The following is a 24,497-nucleotide window of genomic DNA, read 5'->3' on the forward strand; positions in this document are numbered from 1 at the left end:
GGACTGTGAACATATACAACATATACATTGACATATACAACGACTGGCTTCCGGCACAAGAAGACACAGAAGTTTTGCAGAATTATTTATCACTATTTATATATAAATGTATTAAGCAGATTATTGAAACAATATCGTGCAGCTTCACTTGGCACACACATATCGTTAGATTATTTCGATACATTATGTATTACTGGCAGTGATGTCTGAAGGAGCTAAACAGCATGCATATTAAGACTGAGGGGGGCCACTGAGGATGCTCCAGCTTTGAATTTCACCAGAGGAAGCTCACTTAACCATACTCATAAACAGCTCAAGTATTTAGAAAGTGTGTTTACAATGATTTAAAATTCCTTTGGACGCCCCCTTCTCAACTCCACACACACACACATTTATTCTTACATACAAATATTTAGTCTTCTCGCGTCGTTTCCTTTTCTCCTTACTCTCTCTTATCTGCACCCTGGTTCGTTTCGCAGCCATAATTTCCTGCTTAGGGGTAAATTCTTTTAAAGCCTTTGGAGCAGACGATTCCATGAACGCCGCTGGTCTTCGTCTGATGACGTCTATTGGTCTGACTTGCAAAGTAAGGCTCCGGGAAATGATGTTGTAGATCCAGTGCACCCTCTTCGACTCCTCTGGAAACCCCGCTGCAACACAGAGTACAGAGCTAATGACTGATGAGCCCTTTGACACGGAAATGCTTGACACGCTCCTTGGGGTCTGGACTAAAGACTTCCCTAACAAGCTCTCGCACACTCACCCAGGGCCGTATTAAATCCAAACTTTGGCACCTTTCCTAATTACTGAGAACATACCCGGAGCCAAGAGCCTCTTCCTAACCTGGGCTGAACTCCCCTCTGCAGCGCAGCGTCCCTTGAGTATGGGATGATATATGAAATGCAGAATTCAAATTAGGCTGACAGAGAGCAATTACTGGGGAAGCAAGATCCCTTCTTCCTTTCTTTGGGAAAAAAAAATCCAGATACAGTGTACGTGTACATTTTATCCCCTTCTTCTCATTCATATGTGCTCCCTCCACCTGCCTCACCTCCCTCTTTCTCTTTATTATCCCTCTTTCTTATTTCTCCCTGGAACACAGGTCTTAGGTAACATTGTGTTTCTCTCCATCTGTCTCATCTTCTCTGCTTCACTCTCGCTTCCCTCTTTCTCTTTCTCTCCCTGTGTGTGTGTGTGTGCTGAAAGAATAGATGGTTATTCCCACTACATTGCCATCAGTGGGGTCTAATTTATGATGCCCATAGAGCAAAGAGCCCTATTAAAAGCCTATTTACAGTCGAATGGCAGGATCACCAAAAGCAATGAGCTAAATGTTATGAGGCCACAATTTCCGGTGCACACGAGACAGTTGTGAGTCAACAGAATCCGACAATTTGAAACTCTTATTGTGAATTTGTGCTTTCTATTCCCTGAATCAATTAAATACGTCACATCGTGGCTACATGCACGGGTAAAACATCTCCGCAGACGTTCATGTTAGTTTATTCTGCAGCCAACAAGTAGTAATGGAACAAACATTATTCATGGCTTTTCCGTCACTCAATGACACTGATTGCCCGGTGTTTATTACATCCATTAATCAATCAATGCTCCCAGCCGCCAGTCTATATGTTCATCCATTCAGTCAAAGCCTCGCGTGCTCATTAATGTATAGTGCAGCCGTGGAGGTACGTTAATAGATATACGTGTAAGCTATTGTGATGCTGAGAGCTGTTGATGGCGCCAGTGATGGCTTGGGTTAATTATTCTGAGCACAAGAGTCGCACATCTTCCCCGAATTAGGCTGGATTAATTGAAAGCTCTCCAGCATGTCTCTGTAAGTGGCTGTCCAATCTGTTAGTCTGTGTCCTCTCATTTCATCGCTCTATCTGTCATGATCAGCCACTGTAATCAACTGCTCAAGTCTCCTCTCCCCCCTTAAAGCTTTTTCCATTTTTATATGTCTCGTATCATTAGCTTATCAACCCCTTTCTCTTCACGTTATGGCGGAATATGTTTGCTGAAAACCGTCGTTGTAATGGACTTGGAAAATCAATTATAACTCTGTAACACAATACCACCACATTTCCCCTCCCATCTCCACTTCTTCGCTTCCTTCCTCCTCCCGTCCCGCTCTTGCTATCATCCTGTTTGTGTGTAAGCACGTCAGAGCCATCAAGTGGGCTTTGTGTCTTATGCTTCGCCCCAGGACATCTTTTTGGGTTGAGCACCAAATTCAATCTCAGCTCCCCAATCAGAGGTAGTAAAAACTCGTCCATCGCTGTGGCTTCAAAAGCTGCTTCAGCCCTGCTTGGTCAGATAAATCTTAGTAGCTCATCCTTCTCCTATACTCTTTTCATCCTGGACCCCCCGGTGGCCCACATTAGAGCCTGCAGATGGCCAGGGGAGATTTAGGAGCTGCAATCCATCAATGTAATGTAGCCTGAACCACTGGACAGCCGCCCCGCTAACCTCTCCTCCAGCTGGGCCGTACTGCACCCGTTCAGGCCCGCTTCAGCCAAGCTTGGCCCACTTAAGTAAAACTTTTGGCCCTGCTTGGGCCTCATCATACCCAGTGCCAAGGTCAGCTCTCTCTTGTAATCACAGATCAACTGAGCTGCTTCTCTGTGACAAGGTTAACTAATTGTCGCATCCCGCTGAGAAGGTTTGATGTTTGTTACTGTCGCATAAGTAAATGATCGAAGCACAATTCTGCCTGCCTTTTCAGACACTTACACTAACAAGGCTGAGTCAGTTCTGCTGCCAGACATCTGTTGTGAAGTGTTTATCCTCTCCCCTCAGAGAGTGCAGGGATAAACAAGTCTCATTTGATGACACGATGATGTCTTATTTTAATGAGTCATAAAAGGGAATGCACTTATTATTTCGAACAAAGAAAGGAAGGTTCTCCCCGGTGGCCCGTGACGAGCGCTGTAAAAGACGGCAGTATTTTAAACATCTCCCGAACTCGAGATATGTCTTATGACAACCTGCCTGTTTATCAGAAACACCTGCAACATTCAACCTTGATACATCTAAATGAAAGCCCTGGTTAGCAGAAAGCGAGATTAATTTTGCTTTCTGCTTTCTCTGATGAACTCCTGATATTACTGCTCCTCTTATTCTTCATTGGCAGTGAATTTTATTTTATCTGGCGTCATCTGACACCACAAAATCATTAATTTTGGGGCTTTGCTTATTTTTTCCACTCCTTTTGGTATGTGATGTGTTATATGTATCCCCATTTCTAGGATTGATAACGTGCAATGCAGCACTTGGAAACAAAACAGCATCTCTAGCACACCCCTCTAAAATAAATGGTCTTCTTCCAGCTCCAGGCTGTCTGATAGACACAGAGTGAGATTGGTTCTGTTGAATAAGAGATGAATCTCTCTGGGTGTCACCATGCCGCTACGACCTCTGAAATATCATTATCTACAGGGGAGGGAGGTTAACTTCTCTAATATAGCCTGAATGCAAGAGAGGGATGCCACAAGTGAACATGATCCTGCTTTATTACTGGTATATCTCAGGAAAAGGTGTGTTTTTGTCCCGCCGCTGTGGTATATGTAGTATCTCAGAACACGCACCTAATGACATAATCTGTTTCCCACAAATATGATGTGCAGCCTGAGGGGTAATTGCAATGTTTCAGTTTTTGATTACACCAGGGGAAAAAAATAAGGGAACTTAATCTTCTACTTGAACTGTCCAATAAATGAATCACACAACACAGTGTCTCCAACAGCACGGAGTCTTTGCCAAGTCCTTGAGCTTAGCATGTTTTCTGCAGACGTTACAGTATTGAGTATTGTTTCCCACTGACTAGCATTCGCATCAATAAGCTTTCTTGTCAATTTTTTCCCAAGGACTCCTGTTTGCTTTACATTACTTCCATGAAGCCAACACAATACCTTGTTTACTTCATTATAAGTCAAATAACAAAACATCTAATTAAATTTAATTTTTATGAAATCAAGTTTACTTTCTACGGCAACTAGATAATGGACTTATATTTTTACAATCACATCATGGAATTACCTGGAAATGAATAGTTTATTAACATCCAATTTGGAATCATAGCTTAATTCATTCCTATTTCACTCAAGGTCTGAAACAGACTGAATCAATTATTCAGTTGGAGTGGATGTGGGCTAGCTGCAGGCGTTCCTCCAGTGGTTTACTGTTGGTTGGAGAAACACAGAAACAGCACAGATGATATTGAAGATTCTCCTCCTGCGCTCAGGTCTAACATTTGCAGTGAACTCCCCGACGGGTGGAGATGCAAGGGTTATTGTTTTATTTGTTGTTCGTACTTGTCAGCTGAGCCCACTGTAAACCATGTCAGAGTGATGATGTGGAGTCAGAGGATGAATGGAAAGATTTTGATCCTTCTGTTGTGATTGTATTTGATCCAGGTTGTGTTTGTTTAAATATTAACACTCATACAAAAGCTAGGATCATAAATTCAAAATACTCATTCCCTTTGGAAATACACGTAATAGGAGTGAAATCCAAAGGAATATTTTAAGTGTATCAATTAATTGTGAGGCTGAAAGTGAACCTCTTTTTTGTCTCTTTTCGTTGTCAGGGATGCACACAGTTGCCCCAAAAGGTTTCCACTGTCTCGACCCTGAGAGGAACTGCAACCCCTGTCTTGATGCTGCCAAAGCCTGCAACCTCAACGGCAGCTGCAAGAGGCAACGCTCTGCCTACATCGCTACCTGCAGCAAGGAGGACCCCAACAAGGGTGAAACCTGCAGCAAGAAGCGCTGCCACAAAGCGCTAAGGTTGTTCCTGGATCGTGTGCCCCCTGAGTTCAGCCACCGGCTGCTCTTCTGCCCCTGCCAGAGTGAAGGTTGCGCAGAGAGACGCAGGCAGACGATTGTGCCTGATTGCTCCTATAAAGATAAGGAGAAACCCAACTGTCTGGAGCTACGGAAGGTCTGCCGCCAGGACTCTCTCTGCAGGTGCGGGAACGGGAAATGGTGGGGGGGTGGAAGGTCATGGCGGGAAGGAGGAGTGTCCTCTAATGCATGTGTGTGACGGGTGGCAGGGCACACATTCAATTTATGTGCATGCATGTCTGTGTGTGCATTTTTGTTTTCTTGGCTTGATGGACAGATTTTAGTGCTGTGCGTACAAGACAAGCTGCCGCCACACACATCTGAAGATTCATAATCATCTTCATGTATTCATGAAAAACGAGAAAAAAGAAAATTGAATCCGTGCGTTAGAGAGAATTCATGTTTGATGGTAATTTCCTCCTTCCCGTGGCATCCTAAAGTTGTATATTCCTCTGCTGTAACTTTGCCAGTGAAGTAATTAGACTTTCAGGGGAAGCTTGGGCTATTAGACGCAGGATGAAGATGTGAGGCTAAGTTAAAGGGACAACGCTCAATTAAGCTGAACAAAACATTAGTGGATCACGGTGGCTGCACGGGGGCCTCTATTGGATTCAAGCGGCCGGATTCAATTCACACCTATCCAGCCGTGACATGTTTCCCTGCGTTAATGCTGCTGAGAGCAGGTGAAACACAGCGGTTGCACTATCAGCCAAATCAGCTGTCAAGATCTTTTTAACCCCCCAGAACATGTGCTGTGTCTGGCCATCAACAGGCTGCACAACCAGCCGGGTGAAGAGGATGTGCGTTCATTAGACTCATGGCAAAAAAAAAAGTGAGACATTTGAATAATTCTGAGCATTTAAAAGCTAATTTATGAGCCTAATGGAGTTCGACCAAGTGTTAAACCCTTCAAAGCTCACTACTAAAAATAATACTCAAGATGTGAGAATTATCAGAAGGGGCAAAGTTTTTGCTACTTTTTCATATCTCAGTTTGACAGATGACAAGGCAGCTGATACAATTCAGTGACGGGTCTTGACAGAGTTTCAGGGTGTAATACTCCAAGAAGTGACACTCCCACCTCAGTAGTCATGGAAGATGGTAGCACCACGCCTGGTTCGTTAATCACAGTAACTGCCTGATAATTAGACACCGGACACGTCTCCAAAAAAGTACTTTAAATTATTGTCAAAAAGGTTTTTTTTGACAACTATTTTTGGGTGGGTCTGTAAATAGTAACTCTGAGCACCGGAGCGCACCCTGGCAAAATAACCGAAGCTTTTCTAAATTCAGAGCCCTGTTGGAATGGGCCGTCAGAGCGCCACATTCTCAGAGGGACAGAGCGCGCTCTGGGCACTGTGTCTGAGGAGATGGAGCAGCAGAGCGCCAAGCCCCAGGAGCAATCACCGTTTCATGAACAGTTGAAATGGCAGTCCTTGTTAAATGTAGCAACGGTGGACTGATGGGTGAATCAACAGAAATAATTCAACACACAAGCAAAGAAGAGTGAGTTGTTTGTGTGTGTGTGTGTGTGTGTGTAGCATTAGGCAACTCTTATCAAGTGGCCTGGATTTCTAAAACTTATTTTCAAAGGCGTGTTCTTACAGTAGAGTCTCATCATCTGTAACGTTTTTATCCTCTTTGCTGTTGACAAGCTCTTGCAAAAGAGGCGCTACATTTTGTATTATAGTACATATCGATAGGAAAGTTTATCTTTTATCTATTTTCTGACAGGTGACCCGTTAATTCGTACGGAAAGAGCTCGACTGCTTTAGAACCACACTCTCATTTTAGTGTAGAGCTGGACAGGTACAACAAACAGAGGTGAGAAGTAATGCAGTACACATATTTGTTGCTGTAATTAGGTAGATTTTTCAGCTATCTGTATTTTACTTGAGTATATATTTTTCTGACAACTTTTTACTTTTACTCCCTACATTTTAACACAAATATCTGTACCTTTCTACTTCTTACATTCTCAAAACAGGCTCCTTACTTTAGTTTTAATGCATTTGAACTTCAACCACCTTTGCAAACCACCATATTTTACTTTTACTGTAATATTAAGAGACAGAAAGAAAGAAAGAAAGAAAGAAAGAAAGAAAGAAAGAAAGAAAGAAAGAAAGAAAGAAAGAAAGAAAGAAAGATCAAGTTAGGAAGGACATATTATACATAAAGCGAAGTGGCCATAGATTTGATTCTTGGTCTGGATGAATGGTTGACAAGTTTTTGAAACACTCAATAAATGGTCTCTATAACTTGAAAAAAAAATCAGTGGTTCCCTTAAAAGAGAATTTTATTTTTTCCAAGCTCAGAAAAAAATGTCAAATCACTCAACCACAATGAAAAGGAGGCTGGTTTTGGAGATTTCCAGGACAGTAATAGCCTTCTTCTTGCTAAGAAAGTGTCATAAGGGCAATTATGTCTCCATTTTGAACCGTGCATTGTGAGGGCTCTGATGGCACACCAGACACCAGAAACGGCACCGAAGTGTTGCAGGTTTGGACAGGACCAATACGTATGCATTTTTATCGTCATTGTTTGCTTGGATGTGACAGATTTGTAATGAATTTATTTAGGTCACTAAATTGATGTGAGTAATAGTCATAAAGAGCATCCATCTACATGTGAAAACATCTTGTGCCACTTTTGCATCACTTGTTGTTTTGCTCTCTTTTGGTTAACCAGACAGAGTCATGTGAGAGGAATGATTTGCAGTCACATGAATTTCAAATTAGTGTTGCTAGCCATGCACGACACCTCCTTGTGAGAAGTTTATCTACGGCACATCACATTCATCCTGTTTCCACTGAGGTTAGCAGCTGTCGAGGCTGAGTGCTAATGGCCAAAACCCAATCCCTCTCCAACAACACTAAATCCGACCACCACGCCACGAGAGGAGGGAAACTCTATCACCTCCTCCCCGATTTATGATTGTCTTCATAATTACCTGCTTGCCTGCATTGTGTAATCTGTTTTCAGGCTGAGTTGCTTTCTTTGACCTTTAGGCCCTGTGGTGTCTGCTGTGCTCCTCCTCATTGAGAAAGATGAAATAGAACGTTAAAGCTCATTATCGGTGGCTGCGTAATGCCCCACTGAGGTCAACAGCTCGATGAGCCCGCACACACACGTACAGTGCGGACACACGCCGGCCTGCGTAGACAACCATTCAGATGCATGCACACACAAACACACACATCCACTCGGAGCTCGAACGTGACTCTAATAATCTGCTGTTTGGGTGGTGCATTGTCCTGCAGTGACTAAAGAATGTCACTACGATTCAATTAAGCTGAGATGTCATTGGTCAGTGCCGGGCTGACAATGCTCTCTGATTGGCGATTTTATCCTGCCTTGAGGCGTCCGCAATCACCACCATCCTGTGAGATATTCTCAACGTGTCCTCTGTCCGTCTCCGTGTCCTCTATCAGTTATATGATGTCAGGCATCCTCACAGGACGGCCCTGCGTCCTGGAAGACCTTGGTAGTACTTGATCTGATAATTTATCCAGGCAATGCATTAACCAACACATCATGCTCTTAATTTGTCCTGCACCTTCAGTATGTTGTACAAACAAATTGAATTTAAAAGTTATTTGTCATGCTAATGGAGGCAATGTCCGCAAATTAAGGTTTGTTTTGTGCAACCTTGGTGATAAAAAACAATCGTACAACACTAGAAAGAGCTCTCGATAAAACTTTTAAAAAACATAAGTCCCAGCACACTGAAGTGTAACACCAGAGGAAACTTTCCTGGCTCCATTCTCCTCTCTCTCTCTCTCTCTCTCTCTCTCTCAGAGATGTGTTGATAAAAGCAGGGGAAGATCATTCAACGACAGGCCTGCCTCCCCTGGGGACGCCTGTCTGACTCCAAAGAGGGGAAACACAGCTAGCCCAAACCTATTTCATTTTTAACACATGGGACGTTTTGAGAGAGGAGGAGGGAATGGGAGGAGGAATGAGAAGGAGGGAGAGATAATGAGACAGAGAGGGAGGAGAGGCTGGGAGGGTCCTGGAATCGATCCGGGCTGTAAAGCTACTGCGGCGGGTTGGAGGTCAGTGGTTTGGTCACACAGCTATGGATCTCTGCAGCAGACTCTGCAGGCCATCTCAAAGACGAGCTTAACTCTGCAACACTCTGACGAAGAAAGGGTCACGGCTCAAAACACGTCCAAGCCAAGATGGATTTAAAAATGTATACTCGCCTATTTTATTATTTATTTTAGACATTGAAGGTCCAGTCTAGCAGTTCCTTGCTTTATGCCATGAAAAATACCTTGAAATACTTTCTTTTTTTGCCTTGAGCACATCGGATGCCAGATTGGCTGTGATTTCACCTTTGGAGACTGTTCAGATTGTTCCAGGTGGAGCCCAGAGCTCAATCAAACAAAAAGTAAATATTTGAAAGGATTTCAAATATATAATTTTGGCTAGGGCTTAGGTGACATATTGCAGTGGAAGATTTCATTCTCCTCCCGGTCTCTGTGGAAGCAATTGTTGACATACTGTGTAGATCTAGGGACTTTAGATGGACAGAGAACAAGCATTAAACTAAGCTGATTTTATTTCTTACACCTGGTTCTACTTCTGCTGCAGTTATTACATTACTTCCTTCCATAATCCTGTGCAAACAGACCTTCATATGTTTGTTACTGTTCTCCAGTTTTCCTCACTACCTCTCCTCTCAGTGTTCTCACCATCCTTCCAATGGATCCAACATCTATTCATTGGGGACTGCTGAGTCCATGGAGTGACAATAGGCTATATTTAGATGTGCTGTTTTGGGTAGAGCGGCGTGAGCATGTGTGGATGTATGCAAGCAGAGAAACTCCCCATCCATTTCCATGTCAGTTCACACAACGCTAGCCCAATGAAGCTTGACCCAGAGAGCATTGAGTTGTATGTGTGTACTGTATTGATTGTCTGGACGATCAATGCAACACTTCTATCTTTGATTTATATCCCCTGGTCTCCAGGCTCACTGGGTGCTCTTTGATTGAGCTCTTTGGCCACTGGTTATCAAAGTGGGAAGCTGAGAGACAATCGATCACTGTACAGGTAACCTGACCCAGTTAGGGAGGTGTACTGTACCACGCCACATTTATACAGAAAACTCATGGGATACTCTTTCACACTTAGACACACACACACACACACACACACATACTGCCCTAAATCAACAGTCTGCTCTGCTGTATCTGACAACTCAAACCTTCACTGAGGGGGAACAACGTAGGGAGAATGACTGGCCCAGATGGCATTACTCTTCTGAGACAAAGCTGAAAGAAATCAGGATGTTGCTGCACTTTTATCATCACTTTCTCTCTCACATTCACTCACACACAGGTGTGCTTGTCAGGACCCTCAAGTATTCCCTGGCCGCAAACCCTTCTCTAACCTCCCACATGCGGTCAGGTCTCAATGATGTACCGTAACTTTAATGAGCAACCAAGACATGACTGCGTGGAAACAGATTCTCAAATCAACAGCTTATTCATGTGCGGGTGTAGCGGCAACTAAGATATAAGTGCATAATTAGAGTCGAGTATGTAAATTACATGCAACCCAAATATGCCAGAGGCTGAAAACTCATGAGCGGGCAACAACAGTCAGCCTGCTACTCTACATCTGTATGTGTGAACAAGGTGCTAACAATGGCAGCTACATGCTTAAGCTGTTGTTGACTGATTTATCACAGATTTGACCTGAATCTGTTCTTCAGGCTCATTAATGCTCCCTTTACGTAGGAAAATACATGAGTCCATTTCAAACAATATAACTGTCACTGCTAACATACTTCAATGCTTCTGCAGCTCTGGCAGTAAAAAACTAAACAAAAAAAAACTCAAACTAAATGAAATAATGAAAAAATGCCTCTTTAGGAGATAACAAAATAATGCCTCTTTAGCAAGGATATTACATTAAAATATGGATATGGTGTTTGAGGCAGAGCCCCATCATTCTTATGAAAGCTGCTCAGTGGCGCGTGGAGCACAATTATTTAATCTTGCGGCTTTTCTAGACTTTCGAAATTTTGTCAGACCGAATGGCTCAAATTATGATCTTGGATTGAGTCATTTTGTGGTGCTTGATACCATCGTTTTACAGCCGTTTCTTTTACAATGTAAGCTTATAGACAAAGTCTTTTTGGCTCCAGTGCATCATGTGACGATGTGATTACACAGATTGGCCACTAGTTGGCTTTAAAGCCTGGGAAGGTGCAATATGGGAGAATTGACACCTGTTGAATTGATACTCCCAACAAATAGTGTCAGCATATCATCAGAGTAATGGCTCACTGCTGCTAACTGTATTCTGTTTATACATCAATGACTGCAGCTGCTGTTAGCTTGTTAACTCAGTTAGCCATGTGGACTACCAGGGAAATGTTGTTTCACCACTAGCACAGGAGCTTTGGAGAGCTGGAAGAAATGGTGTTCAGGTACAGGGCTAGCTGGTTAGCATGCTAACTTCAGTAGATATTTCTGCAACATAACACACTTATCTAACGTCAAAACCATAGTTGTTGGTAATCTTAGTTAAATTTGAATACTTTAAACTAAAATTCTTACATATTGTACCTTTAACTCCCAAATTAAATTAAATAGGAAAAAAAAATAAAGAGGTTTAGAGGGGCTTGGATATGAAGGGGATCAGTTAAGACAAACAACAAGAAACCTGCAGCCACCGGGCAATAGAAAGACAAGCAAAACTGTTTCACAGAGAAGCACAGCCCTGATGCAGGTAACCTAGCTGAATTGTGACTTATGACCAACACGCAACTGGGCTGCATAATGTTCACAATTTCCCTCAACTAGAAAGACGAGGACAGCAAAGAAATCTCGACCTAAACAGGCCAGAGTTTCTAGCCGACAATCTATGTTGATGAGGACTGCAGTGTGTCACGGACAGAATCAGACTGACCTGGGTGTCATTCCCCACCTCTCTTAAGCCTTCACCAAAGGGCGTCTTCACACCCTCACTCACTCATTAATTTGGAGCCAGTGTCCACACTCTGCACACAGTTGATCTGAATCCACTGCAATCAGTTCAGGGGGATTTTGACATTCAGTTAAAATAAAAAGATAGCAAGTACTACATACAGAAGCTACAGACAGACAGAAGATTTAACATTGAGCATAAAGTTTAGTTGTAAAGCCAAGTCTTAAGCTCAAACAGCGTGTGAGGAAGAAAGGACTGCTCAAACTGTCGTCGCTCTCAAGAAATCAAACTAACATGGTCCTAACAATGACAGAAGAACAAAAGCATACAACATATAACAGATTTCTCTTATCTGCTTCTAAAAGTCAGAGGAATACCTGGACTGTTTCTGTCTGCCTGGGTGCAATAAAAGAAATCAAAAGGAGGTGTCTTTCATGATAGTGCAAAGCTCCGGTTTTGCAAGCGAAGCATGTGTCAATTGGTGACCTTTTCTTCATACATTGTACAGTTTGCTGCAGTGTGCGACTTTAATCAGGCCTCAGCTTCTGTGGAGACGTGCTCAGTTTGCCGGCTACACATGAGAGCGGCCAACGGGGCGAGAGGAAAGCAAAAGACAGTGAGAGAGGAAGAGAAGAAGTATTAAGAGGGATGGGGCAGGAGCTGGAAAGAAAGAGTCGTGCATTTAATTCCAATTCATGGATTAGTATATGCCCATTTACTTTGCTAACCCTAATCTCTAAGGGAACATGGTATAGCAGACAACTGCAGTCATTACTGACAAGGCCTCTTCCATTCCTTCACAATCACTTCCTCCAATGGTCCCATATCTATTATTAATGCAGACATCATCAATAGGACTTCCTACAGTACAGGATGGTCGATGTGTGGTTTCGAACGTGTCAATTAGAGCTGCTCTTTCACTCTTAATCACTCCGACTCTGAACTTCTCTTTGTACTTAAGAAGTCTTGCTGATAGCTCTACCTTTCTCTAAACTTTTCCCACAGAATTGTTTGATATGTGACTAATAGCTATTTAATTACCGGTAATAACTGTTCTGCAGCCCACTGCAAAGTCTGTCATTTTTTCGGGGACAGTTCATCCATTTGTTTGATGTGTACACTGTGTCTGGGAGATGTTGTTTGCCTTGTTCGGGGAGTATTTAGGGAGTTCAGATAACCTTGAATAATCTACTCACCCCTTACCAAACAGTCAGCACTGGATTTAGTGTGTGGCGCGCTTGATTTAGCATTCATCCCAATGACATAACACTCAGTGGGGGGTGGTAAGACATCTGCAGCGGGTGGTGTACACAAGCAAACACAGAGAGCCATAGAAAGCGAGAAAGTCAAAGAAACACTGACTTGTGAGCCAATTTTCTGGTCACCAAACAAAGAACATTGCAGCCATGCATAAGTAAGTGTTTCAAAATAAAACACAAAGTGGGCTAATTAAATGTGCAATACATTGTTGCTTGTTTTTGGACTTTGGATATTCGGCTCATTAATGCAGGGGAGGTTGTGTCACCAGACAGTTTTTGTTGGTTTCAATTCTCTGCTGAGTAAGGGGGCGAAAGGTTGTGTCATGTGACAGCTAAGCTTAACTGCCTTGTGTTTTGACTGAATGCCATCTGTCCACATTGCCCTTTTAGAGTATTGACTGGGAATCCCAATGAGTACAGTGCTGCCAAAAAAAATGGCAGGGCCCTGTCCGGTCACATTTAAGAGAAAATAGCTGTCGGTAAAATGGACAATCACCTCTGACCAGAGCAGATATCAGGGTCACTGGCAGAAAGTGAGGTGGCAAAGCAGGAGAAAAATGTCAGTGCAGCGACTAAAAGTGAGTCTTTTAGTGGAAGCAAAAAAAATAACTCTGACAGATGTTATGCCCTTTTAATCAAAATATATTCATAGCGCTCCACCCACAAGGTCATTGCTGTATTGTTAGGCTTTTCATGATAATTGATATGACATAATGAGCCATGCTGCATAATGCAGAAAATTCTGGGTGTCAGAAAAAGAGAAATGGTAAAATCTCTGCTACACCAAGCCTTATTGTTTACTCTGGCATTTAACATCAAGTGCCAAAGGACACTCGGGACTGTGGAGTCCTATTGATTGAACCAGGGTCAAGTTTCCTTGTTGTGAGCACTTGAGGCTCCAATGACAATCAGCTTCTATGACAGTGACAATAGGATATAAATGAGCGAGGAGGAGAGGAGAGGAGAGGAGAGGAGAGGAGAGGAGAGGAGAGGAGAGGAGAGGAGAGGAGAGGAGAGGAGAGGAGAGGAGAGGAGAGGAGAGGAGAGGAGAGATAAGGTAGGAGGAGCACAACAGAAAGAAGAAAAGAGGAAAAGCAGAGCCGAGTGAAACATCTTTTGTTTTTCCTCATTTGCTTCATGTAACTGCTATTATGTCGGCAGCTATTGTGTCATGGTTATTGTTATGCTTTCTGTAGACGAGTGAGAGATAGGGTTTCTAAAGCCTCTCTAGGCTGAAGACTGAGGGAAGTGATGAGACCGAAGAGCTGTAATTTCACATTTAACAGAAATTATCATCTGTGGAAGAAGTCATATTTGTGCACGGATCGCGGAGGGGAAGTCTCTAAACCAGAAAGAACTCTCACTAGATTTGTTTTTAATGTAGAGAGGAAGCTATTAGAGGACTTTGGAGTCTGAAAGCTGTTTTTCCACCTGCCCCTCCTCCTTCATGAGGAAATGGCTTCCAAGACTGACACTCATCTGATTTGAGTCACATTGTTTGTCACGGGCATCAAGTGATAGGAATAAGAATCCATATAAAAAGCCATTAGTTTTCTATTACTGCCAAGCAGGATGGACAGGCACTCAGCGCTCAGCCGAATCACTGTGTTTAAAGTGTCAGGTTGGTTGAAAGAAGTCTACCTCTGTGGGGGCTCCCCTGCCACTTCCCTGGGGGCTGAGTGGCTGAAATGACCATAAAACTCTGTTGAGCTAGACAGCCTGTAATTTCAGCAGCGAGTGGCGCTCTGCCGAGGTATAATGGAAAGCCCGTGGAAGCCATGAAATTTGCTGCATCCCGGTGTTGGAACACCATTGTCTGAACACTCAGGACACCTCTCTAAACTTTAAATTACTGTTTTCAAGCCGTCATTGTCTGGAAGAGCTCTGCATCTAAAACGAAACACAGTACTTGTTCAGTTTCTTTAATCTTTGGTGGTCTTTGCCGTTCCTACAGAAATCTGACTTTCATATTCTTTCCCAGCACAAAAGTGTGAGTAAAGTGCTTTTCCTGTGAGAAATAGAAAAATGGAAAATGTGGTTTAAAGGTTGCTTTGTATAGGCACAATAGACTTGTTCTCGCTCCCTTCTGTCTGTTGTATCTTTTTTTATCATCTGTGGTGTGACTGTGGGTACAAGTGCCTTCTTTCACTCAGAACAGGAATGTTTTAGAGAGGGCTCTGAGTGACGAGGGCAGGAACGGAGAGGCATAGGTTTGGATTTGGGTCTTCTTTGTTTGCGTGAATTAACATAATGTACTATGTATTGCTATCTGTGTGTGTGTGTGTGTGTGTGTGTGTGTGTGTGTGTGTGTGTGTGTGTGTGTGTGTGTGTGTGTGTGTGTGTGTGGGCATCCGTATCAGACTTTGCAGCAATGGTAGAGCGCCCATACGTCCCGTTTTCTGGAGCATGGCTTTAGATGTGATGTTAGCAGCATGTCACGTCGAGAGGCTCTCCGGGTGAGTTGATAGGAGGGTGGATGGAGATGCAGTTGGAGTAATGAAGTGAGTCTGAGTGGGGTTTTGCTGCTGGAGGCCTGAGCCCATCACACCACACTGGCTGCATCTCTGCTGTGGCGAAAGATACAGAGAGAGAGACACAGACAGACAGGCAGGGAGACGGAGAGATTGTAACCTCACCGCCCCGTGTTTCCCCTCAGCCAAATCTGCTCATCTCCGCTCGCCTTATTCACAGAGTTGCAGAGTTGAGATGCAGCATAACAATAAGCATATTTGTCTTTAACTCATCGCAGCAACAGGAGGATTCTCTCTCTGATAAACTGTATTAAGGCTCCATCTACCCTCCTCTCTGAGTTTCCTGAATGACAATGTCCCTCCTGCCAGAAGCGATAGATCTGGTGTGTGCAGGTAAACAAGCAGGAGGCTCGGTATCATTACAATGCATCTCATCTAATCCAATTACTTCAGAGCCTTATGAAAGAGGCACAAAATGATGAATAAGTGATCAAGAAGCGCCACTGAAGAATATGTGATACAGCTGCAATGCATATTTAAAGACAAGGCAGTATGTAAATGTGTGTGACATTAACATTCCACCTGTTTAGGCTGCTTGGGCATGAGTGGTGTGCCCCATCAGCACTTTGTTGTTTTTTTTTAATATGAGTCTCTTGCTCAACGCATGAAGACAATGATGTAGATGCATCCGTCAAAGTACCTCATTAACAACAGAATAATTTAGTGACAGACAATAATGAATCTTTGACAGTTTTGCTAATCATTGACAGACGTGGGAAGTAAACAAGTACAAATACTTTGTTGCACTACTGATAACATATTACTCCCTACATTTTAACACAAATATCTGTACTGTTCTATTTATTACATTTTCAAAACAGGCTCATTACTTTAGTTGTAATGCATTTGGGGGCAATTTCGATGAAAAAAGGTGTGTTAGTGTCTCGTATCTGCAGAGACCCTGCAACCCTCTGCCTGGATTTTCTTATTTTCTCAGTTTGTTGCTGTGCTCGGTTGTTTTACCAACCCAAAATGTCCGTATTAGACATTGTCGGAATGAGACCCGACAATCAACTTTCTGGTGCTTTAACGAACAGCTCAGATGAATCCTACTGATTCTGCCTTCAAGTGATGTGAGGCTCAGTTAGCTTTGCACAGAAATGGCTGGTAGAAATGCCCTTCAGAGAAATACTTTTTACTTTTATACTTCGATTACATTTCAGAACCTGTACTTTATTACTTTTACTTGAGTAAAGAATGAGTGTACTTTTGCCACCTCTGATCAGTGATACGTGAATGTGAATACATACGCTTTAATCACATATTTTGTCGAGTACTGTCCCTATTCTGTGGAAAAACATGTATTTAAAGGTGCTAAGTTGTAGCATTTTAACATGAGGAGATTATTACGACATTCATGTTAACACACTTGGACAATGACTTACCAGGAAACGACTTTACACATTTTCCCTTAGTGAATTGTTTCTCATACATTGCTTTATGGAATGAAATCAGCCAAGAGGAAATTGTTCCTGTGGCACAAATTAGGGATACACTTTTTAACACCTCTTCCACACAGAAAAAGGATGAGCAAAAAATGAGCAGAGAGAACAAGAATGAGAATGAAAAACCCAGTTCAAACATGTCTGACTCAAGTGTAGGTAGGTTGGTAGACTTTGTAAGAACAACGTAGAAAAATTCACTGAAAAAAAAGAAACACATCACCTTTCTCTGCAAAGTCAAGGACAGGAATAAAAGCAGCTAAAAAAAAAGGCTGTATTAAAGGAACAGTCTGACATTTTTGGAAATCCCTTTACTGCAAAGAATTAGAACAGAAGATCAGTATCACTCTCATGTCTGTCTGTTAGAAATATAAAAATACACCCAGGAGATGGTTAATTTAGTTTAGCATAAAGAATGGAAATCCAAGAAATACATTTCTTTATGCTGCATCTGTATGTTCCTTTACATCACATTTCCAATTTTATGTTAATAATAATAATAATAATAATAATAATAATAATAATAATAATAATATTTATTTGTATAGCACTTATCAAACCAGTGTTGCAAAGTGCTTCACAAAAATTCAAGTAGGTTAGCCTGAGGAAAGGATCATATTTTGGCTCAAAACACCTGCTTTGGTTGCCACAAACACGGCTGGAACTTGTTCTGAGGTCTCCTTAAAAATATCCAATGGTGTCACGCTTAGAAAACTGCCGTCACTGGCTTGGCAGCCTTCTTGCCCTAGCTTAACTCCACCACCATCCCCTTCACCTCCCGATATGAGAATCAAGTCATAAGCATGTTATTTGAACATGATTTGACACGTATTGTTGAAATGTATGTTTCGTACAAATGTGCAGATTGCACAAACATTAACTGTCAACATTTCATTATGCCGATTGAGCTGCTGGAAATAGAGGTGATAGCTAGCCTGCATGGCTCTGTCCAAGCATTAATACAACTCACTAACTTATTAACACATGATATCAGAATCAGGCTAGTTGTTTCCCAGCGTTTCCAGTCTTCATGCTATGCTAAGCTAACCATCTCCTGGCTCCAGCTACATATCGTGCAGGCTATCGTTCTCTTCATAACCTTATGCAACAAAGCAAATAAAGGTATTTCCCAAAATGTTGAGCAGCTCCTTTAAGTGTGAGAAATCATTGCACGCACTCTGGCTGGCATCTGGATGCTGATTCGATTCTTTATGGCAATTAAAATGTGTGACAATTAATCTGACAATGTACTGAGTTGGCCAAAAATGTGCAACTAACTGTATACCAGCCAGAAAACACATTCAATCCAAATGCCCTGACTAAACTTTCTTTTTTTTGGTGTGTGAGTGTGTGTGTGTGTGTGTGTGTGTGTGTGTGTGTGTGTGTGTGTGTGTGTGAGCGAGTTTTTGTGTGGGATGCTGGTTTATGTTCATTAAGACAAAACAGCCTGAGGTATGGTACAGTACCTTTGAACTCAAGGCTGCAAGAAGTGGTCAGACCAGGTCAGAGGGAATGACTCATGGCAAAGAAACAGAGAGAGAGAGACAGAGCAAGAGAGTGTGTGTGCATTGGATTGTGATTCACTTAGTAGGCAGCTGTGATGTGAACAGTACAGACAGAGCAACTTTGCACACGCTACTCCCAATAAACCTACTTAAGTGGATTAGCAATGCCACCCTGGGGGACTCTACAGACTTAAAGCCCTTATCACAAACACACACCAAAACAAAACATACTATTTTTATCAGTTCTCTCAGTGTGTGGAGAAAGGGACTTGGGGATTCAGTTGAGATGTCCAGCCTGAGCATGGAAGCAACAATATCTCTCTCATCCCTACACAGATGCAGGACCGTTGTGTTTACATTGCATGGCAAAAAAGAGAGTGAATGGCTTGTTGGCACTGAGGCTTGAGTGAGACCTGGTTGCTATTCAGGACACCTGTTGTAGTGACCTGGAAACAGATGTTTCATATTTTCCCAGTTTGATTTAGGTCACAACAGGCAGCTGCTGTAGAGTAAAAATGGTGCCAAAAAATTAGGCCCATATTGCTTTGAATTTGTGTATCTGTATGTTCATCTGTCACGCTCTTATGACTGAGCCCCTGCCTCTCTTTCTTTCTCTGTCTGTGCTGCAGGTCTAGGCTGGCTGATTACCTGGTGAACTGCTGGGTAACTCCCCACGCAGTGAGCACCTGCCCCAACCAAGACAATCACCAAGCCTGCTTGGCCTCCTACGCGAGGCTCATCGGTCAGTACAGCCAGTGCGGCAGGTTGAGTGTGTTTGTGAGAGAGAAAAAGACGACAGGAGACAAACAGAGATGCACAATTTTTACCTCTAAATTGCCTCAATGTTTTTCTCTAATTTCAGATACATGGTGAGATAAAGAGTTATGATTATAGACAGTGTGACAGCACATTTTTATCGTGAGGAGCAGCGACAGGACTGAGACTCTCATTTAGCTCCCTTCTTGCCTCATATCTCCCCCAGCACGCTGGACATCAGCTCACTACTAGAAGTAATTTGGGAGTAGAGCCACAGAGGGAGCGTTTACTTAATTAAAACGCTTGATGACAATCTGTTTGCTCAAAGTAAATGTTGCTCGAACATCGTGCATTGACTGGTACATGCTTATTTTTCAATCCCTGCCAATGTTTGATAACAGCACATTGATAATGTAGAGCTGGAATCACAGAGCTCAGAAAAGGGTTCCAATGCACATTTACATGAAATAACTTTTTTTATCTGCATAGTGGATGCCGAAAAGTCGATATTTCATATATCAGTCACTGCTTCCCCACCATGTGTCATAAATTGTGCAGGATGAAGTGATAATATGCCACAGTGCTTCCTGGATTTCTCTGGAAAATGCTGCACAAAGTGCATCTAACGCCCCTGACTCCAGTTGAAAGCACCGACACCGAGAGACATTTGAAAAGTAAAATGTGTTGCTACAGCAGTGCTATATTCAAACAGCACACACACATGCACACTTCCGAAAGCACCTACTTTGCAAAATATTCATAACATAATGGCCTCTTTACGTCTAAAATAAAGCATTACAGAAAGCCTCACCTTCCAATAAACTGAAACAGTGCAAACCCATTCCTATGACTAACATCTTGTCGTCCATTTTATATACTATTTGCGATAAATGTAGTCCATTATTGCCCATTAGTGACCTATAACTGTTCGTCCTAATGTGTGTATGTGTCTGTGTTTGTGCGTGGATGTCCTCACAGGGACAGAAATGACTCCCAACTACGTCGACAGCAGCTTCTCCAACTGGACCATCTCCCCGTGGTGCACCTGTAAGGGCAGCGGAAACCAAGAGGAGGAATGTTTGAACTTCCTGCGGTACTTCACCGACAACACATGCCTAAGTGAGCCACCCTGATGCACGGATACTCTGCATGCATCTGAAATGTGTTTTGCAACTGATAGGGATCCAACAGTCATGTAATATTGATAAGAGCACAAGCAATACGATGGAATAGTTACTCTTGCTGCCATGTAAGAGAAAAGTGAGCCACGAACTTTGATCTAATGCAACTTTAATGGTTTCATGTCAGATTCTGTTTTTCAACGTTGGAGAGCTCTCGAGGAGAGATGACTGTGGATGTGATGTTGTTGAGGAGTGGATTGTGTTAGGGGCACGGCATGCATGAATAATGACAGGTGGGGCTGGAGCCGTGGAGCTAGATACTCCTCAAATATCAAGATGTTAACGCTGCTGTAAGCTCTACATTTGTTTAAGTTACTTAAGTTACTTCCAAAATGTTATGAATTACATATTACTAGTTACTATCATTTGCAAGTAATAAGGGCATTATACACTGGAAGAGAATAATATTGTTTCAAATATTACTAAAATGACATTATTAAAATATCATTGTTTACTAAAGCCTGGGATTAACCTGATCTCTACTGACTATAAAACCTTTTACTATCATTCAAAACTTGCAAAAGCTTCATGTTTTGTGTTCAGCTGCATTTATAAAACAACTGAAAAAGATGCCAAAAATTGACCCGAGCCGTAGGCAGCAACTTAAGAAAGCAAACGCGGCCAACAACACCGGGCAGGGAAAATAGAAAATATGTCTCCTGTCGGAAAAAGTTATGTACTTGTATGTTTCACAACTTGGATTAATTTGATGAAAAGCCTTTTTGATTCTTCTGATCAGTAGACCCTTTCGGACTAAAGGAATATAATTGTAAAGGAATGGACACAAATTAGGACTTTATGATCTCTTCAAAGGAAGGGATACACCATTTTTTTCCGTCTCTCTTGCCATGCCGGCAAACGAGAATGAATTCTTTGGTTGTTCTTGTTTCCGTTAAATGAACTGAACTACTGAATTGTGGAGAATCTAACTGCTCTAACCATGTATAGCATGTCTCTATTGACAAAATGTAGAACATTCATATTGTTATGAGCCGCTTTGAATGAGCTTAAAGAGGCTGCCAGCCACCTGCTGGGTCTTAGTTTCAGGTGGTAACGCACTACCGGACTTGAAACTGTAATAATATTACCGCAAATCCTATTAGAAACACGTTGTATTATTAAGTAAAATAATATCACTGTAATGCATTACTTTTGTGTTTTGTGTTACCCCCAATACTGATCCGGACTCAGTTAAGAGGCAGTCCTGTCTGCTCGTGAACACGCAGAGAGCTGGATCCTCCTGTTTACCGGCAATGGTGGAACAATGTGAGCTACCAGTTCTGGCGCTCCAGGGAACAGCTTAAACTCCCAAACATGGCAAGCAAAAAAAAAAAAAAGAAGAAGAAGAAGAAGAAAGGAGAGAGAAAAAAAGAAAGAGGCGAAGAGAGCTGCCTTGAAAAATAGAAAGGAGTCGTGCAAGTGTGGTAGCTAAAACGACAACGCTTAGAGCAGCTTTAAAATATCAGAATAAAATTAATGTAATTTAAACGGTGATGTATTCATTTTATTATTATTATTATTATTATTAGCAAAAAGCTATAAATTATTTACGTTATTATGTTTTGCCACCAAAGAGTTGGAAGGATTAAGTGAATATATTTATGGATGGATGGAACTTCGTAATGACAATTTTTCTGCCTCATAGTTTGGTACCATTTATCCATGGACTCCCCCTTTCCCACTGATTAAGTTGGAATTAAATATTCTCAGTTTCGCAGAAACTAGTCATTTCTTATCATTTCTCATCCCTCCTTTGGGCAAGATCTGCCCAGACTTTAATACAAAAGAAACCATTTGCATGTCATTTTCACATTCAATCTGAGGGAGTTAAAGGGCTTATCCCTGAAGGGAGAAAAATGTCATGAAAAGGAACAGATCTAGCACAAATGAAATAATAGCAGAGGCTAAAATACATATCATCTGTACATCTAATGCATAACGCACAGGGCGCAGCATGACAGAGTGGTTACCTCAAACATTATGCTTTTTTCACTGAGGAGTAAAGTACAGAGAGCTTCTTCCTGGCCATGGCGGAGCGAGCAGTGTCATCAGTGCTACAAGACAGCATTGCCTTTAACATGTTCCATTGTGTGGATAATGCTTTGAGACCATTTCAATAGATTGCTTGGGTACCGTTTTAGCTGAGTGTGCAGGATGAGGGATGAGGCTGGGAGCTGAGGAGGCGTCTTGAAAAATAACACAAAATGCAGCATCTCCTCTCTGCAGTCAAGGGGAACAGGCGATAAACTTCGACACACAAGAGAGGAGAATATACACAAAAATACACTCGCTATACAGTACTATACATATACACAGACAGATGATCTTTAAGCTCCATGACCCACATCAACCCCGCAATCTCACCCCTATCCTTCCATTTTCCCCCTCTCTCTCTCTGTTTCTGCAGGGTAAGTCCTTTGTCCCGTTGATTGACAAACCAAAGTACATTGCAAGTGAAAAGGCAAATAATTTATGATCCACACTCTCTCCTCACAAGAGCAAATGAACAGAAGAATAGTTACAATATTTATTCAAGTATGTGTGGAGGTTCCTCTTGTGCTCTCCCTCTTATCTCTTACTCCATCTGTCCCTGCAGGTAGGGCAATACATGCCATGCCCAGGGGTTAAAGGAAAACTTATCCGGAGTCATTAAAACATTGAATCGCTATTGGCACTGAGCTTAATCACTCAGTGGAACATTTGGGTGCAGTAAAACATCCTGCGTGGAAGCCCTCCAGCCAACTAGTTTGATTTATGACTTTATTCCTACATCTCACAGCATCTGTAGGGGGATCGCTAGCTGTAGCCGACCCCGACAAACAGATGCGTAACATCACACGTCTCAGCAGTACTTCACTAGCTCTTCACTGCTAGCATTAAAGTTGTTCGGCTTCACTGGTGAGCTCTGGTCCCTCTCTGTGCTTTTATTTTCCTGCAGCAACACAGAATCAGAACGGAATGAGAGACGTGAATGCTGCCTTTGTATGTGTTAAGCGTGCAGGTGTATGTGTGTGCCTCTGTGAGCAGTGTGTATGCTCGTGTTCAACAATGTGTAGGTGGACAGAGGACGTGACAGACAAGTCTAAGGGCCCATGCATCGGGAGTACTAAGGACTGTGTGTGTTCCACAACTATCCTGTTTGTCCTCCAGTTGGTGATGGGGAAATGCCAGTTCTCCTTTGTTTGGGAATGTTTTGAATTTGATCAGTCACATAAATCTATTCAAAGTCATCTCTGCATGCTGACCTTATAATGGAGGTGGTTGCCAAGCAATTACATGCCTTGCCTTCTCTCTGGCTGAACAAAGAGAAACAAGCCCCGTGTTTTAAACGGATGAGCAGTGAAAAGGTACTCAGCCCCTATTTTACCATATCTAGTTGAAAAGCTGACTGAACATGGATTTATCACATTTTTGCAGAGGCTCACACATGCACTTAGACACAAAATTACGCACATGCGTGTGTTACATCTGCACACGGACACACAGGCACTCATGTGCATTCGCAGGCGGCCGCTCCCCCCGTTTGAGCTGATTGATTTGCTTCTTTTAAAAGATTCCATTTGTGAGTGTGCAAACAAATTGGGGTTCATCATCTCAAGTGCTACTATTTGGTCAGCTTGTTGAGAACGGCTGTAGCAACATGAAAGGGTTTTTGTAATGAGCCGAGGACGCGAACCAAAGTTGTTTGTATTTGATAAATGTGTCCATTGTGTCTCCACAGGATTCCTTATAGAAGGATAATTACAAGCTAAATTGATAGCAAAACATGTTAGGAATATAAATCAGCTTAGAATATAAAACATAGAATTTCTGTAAGACAGTAGAGTCATCCCCTGAGACAGATTCTACAAACAATCCTCTGATTTGTTTTTGATCAGTTTGGCGTACAACTGACAAAGCAAATACACTGGCTCTCATACTCTTTTTACTCCATCCTTCCCCAGTCCCACTCCCTCGATAGCCAAAGATTGGGCAGGGGTCCAAGAAGTTGACTTAGAGCTGTCTGTCTGCTAGCTGGCTCCCTGCTGTGACGG

The 24,497-nt window shown here is 42.4% G+C and overlaps 1 protein-coding gene across 1 annotated transcript in view; it reads left to right on the top strand.

Moving 5' to 3' along the window:
• LOC140996639 (GDNF family receptor alpha-2-like) overlaps positions 1–24,497 on the top strand; it is a 58,200-nt gene that overhangs the window by 28,231 nt on the left and 5,472 nt on the right. Inside the window, exons 5-7 of the mRNA XM_073467085.1 lie at positions 4,592–4,970; positions 19,156–19,268; positions 20,261–20,401. Coding sequence (XP_073323186.1) covers positions 4,592–4,970; positions 19,156–19,268; positions 20,261–20,401 — 633 coding nt within the window. The remainder of the gene's footprint in view (positions 1–4,591; positions 4,971–19,155; positions 19,269–20,260; positions 20,402–24,497) is intronic.

This window comes from Pagrus major, chromosome 5 (assembly GCF_040436345.1).
Source record: "Pagrus major chromosome 5, Pma_NU_1.0".
Classification (NCBI taxonomy): domain Eukaryota; kingdom Metazoa; phylum Chordata; class Actinopteri; order Spariformes; family Sparidae; genus Pagrus; species Pagrus major.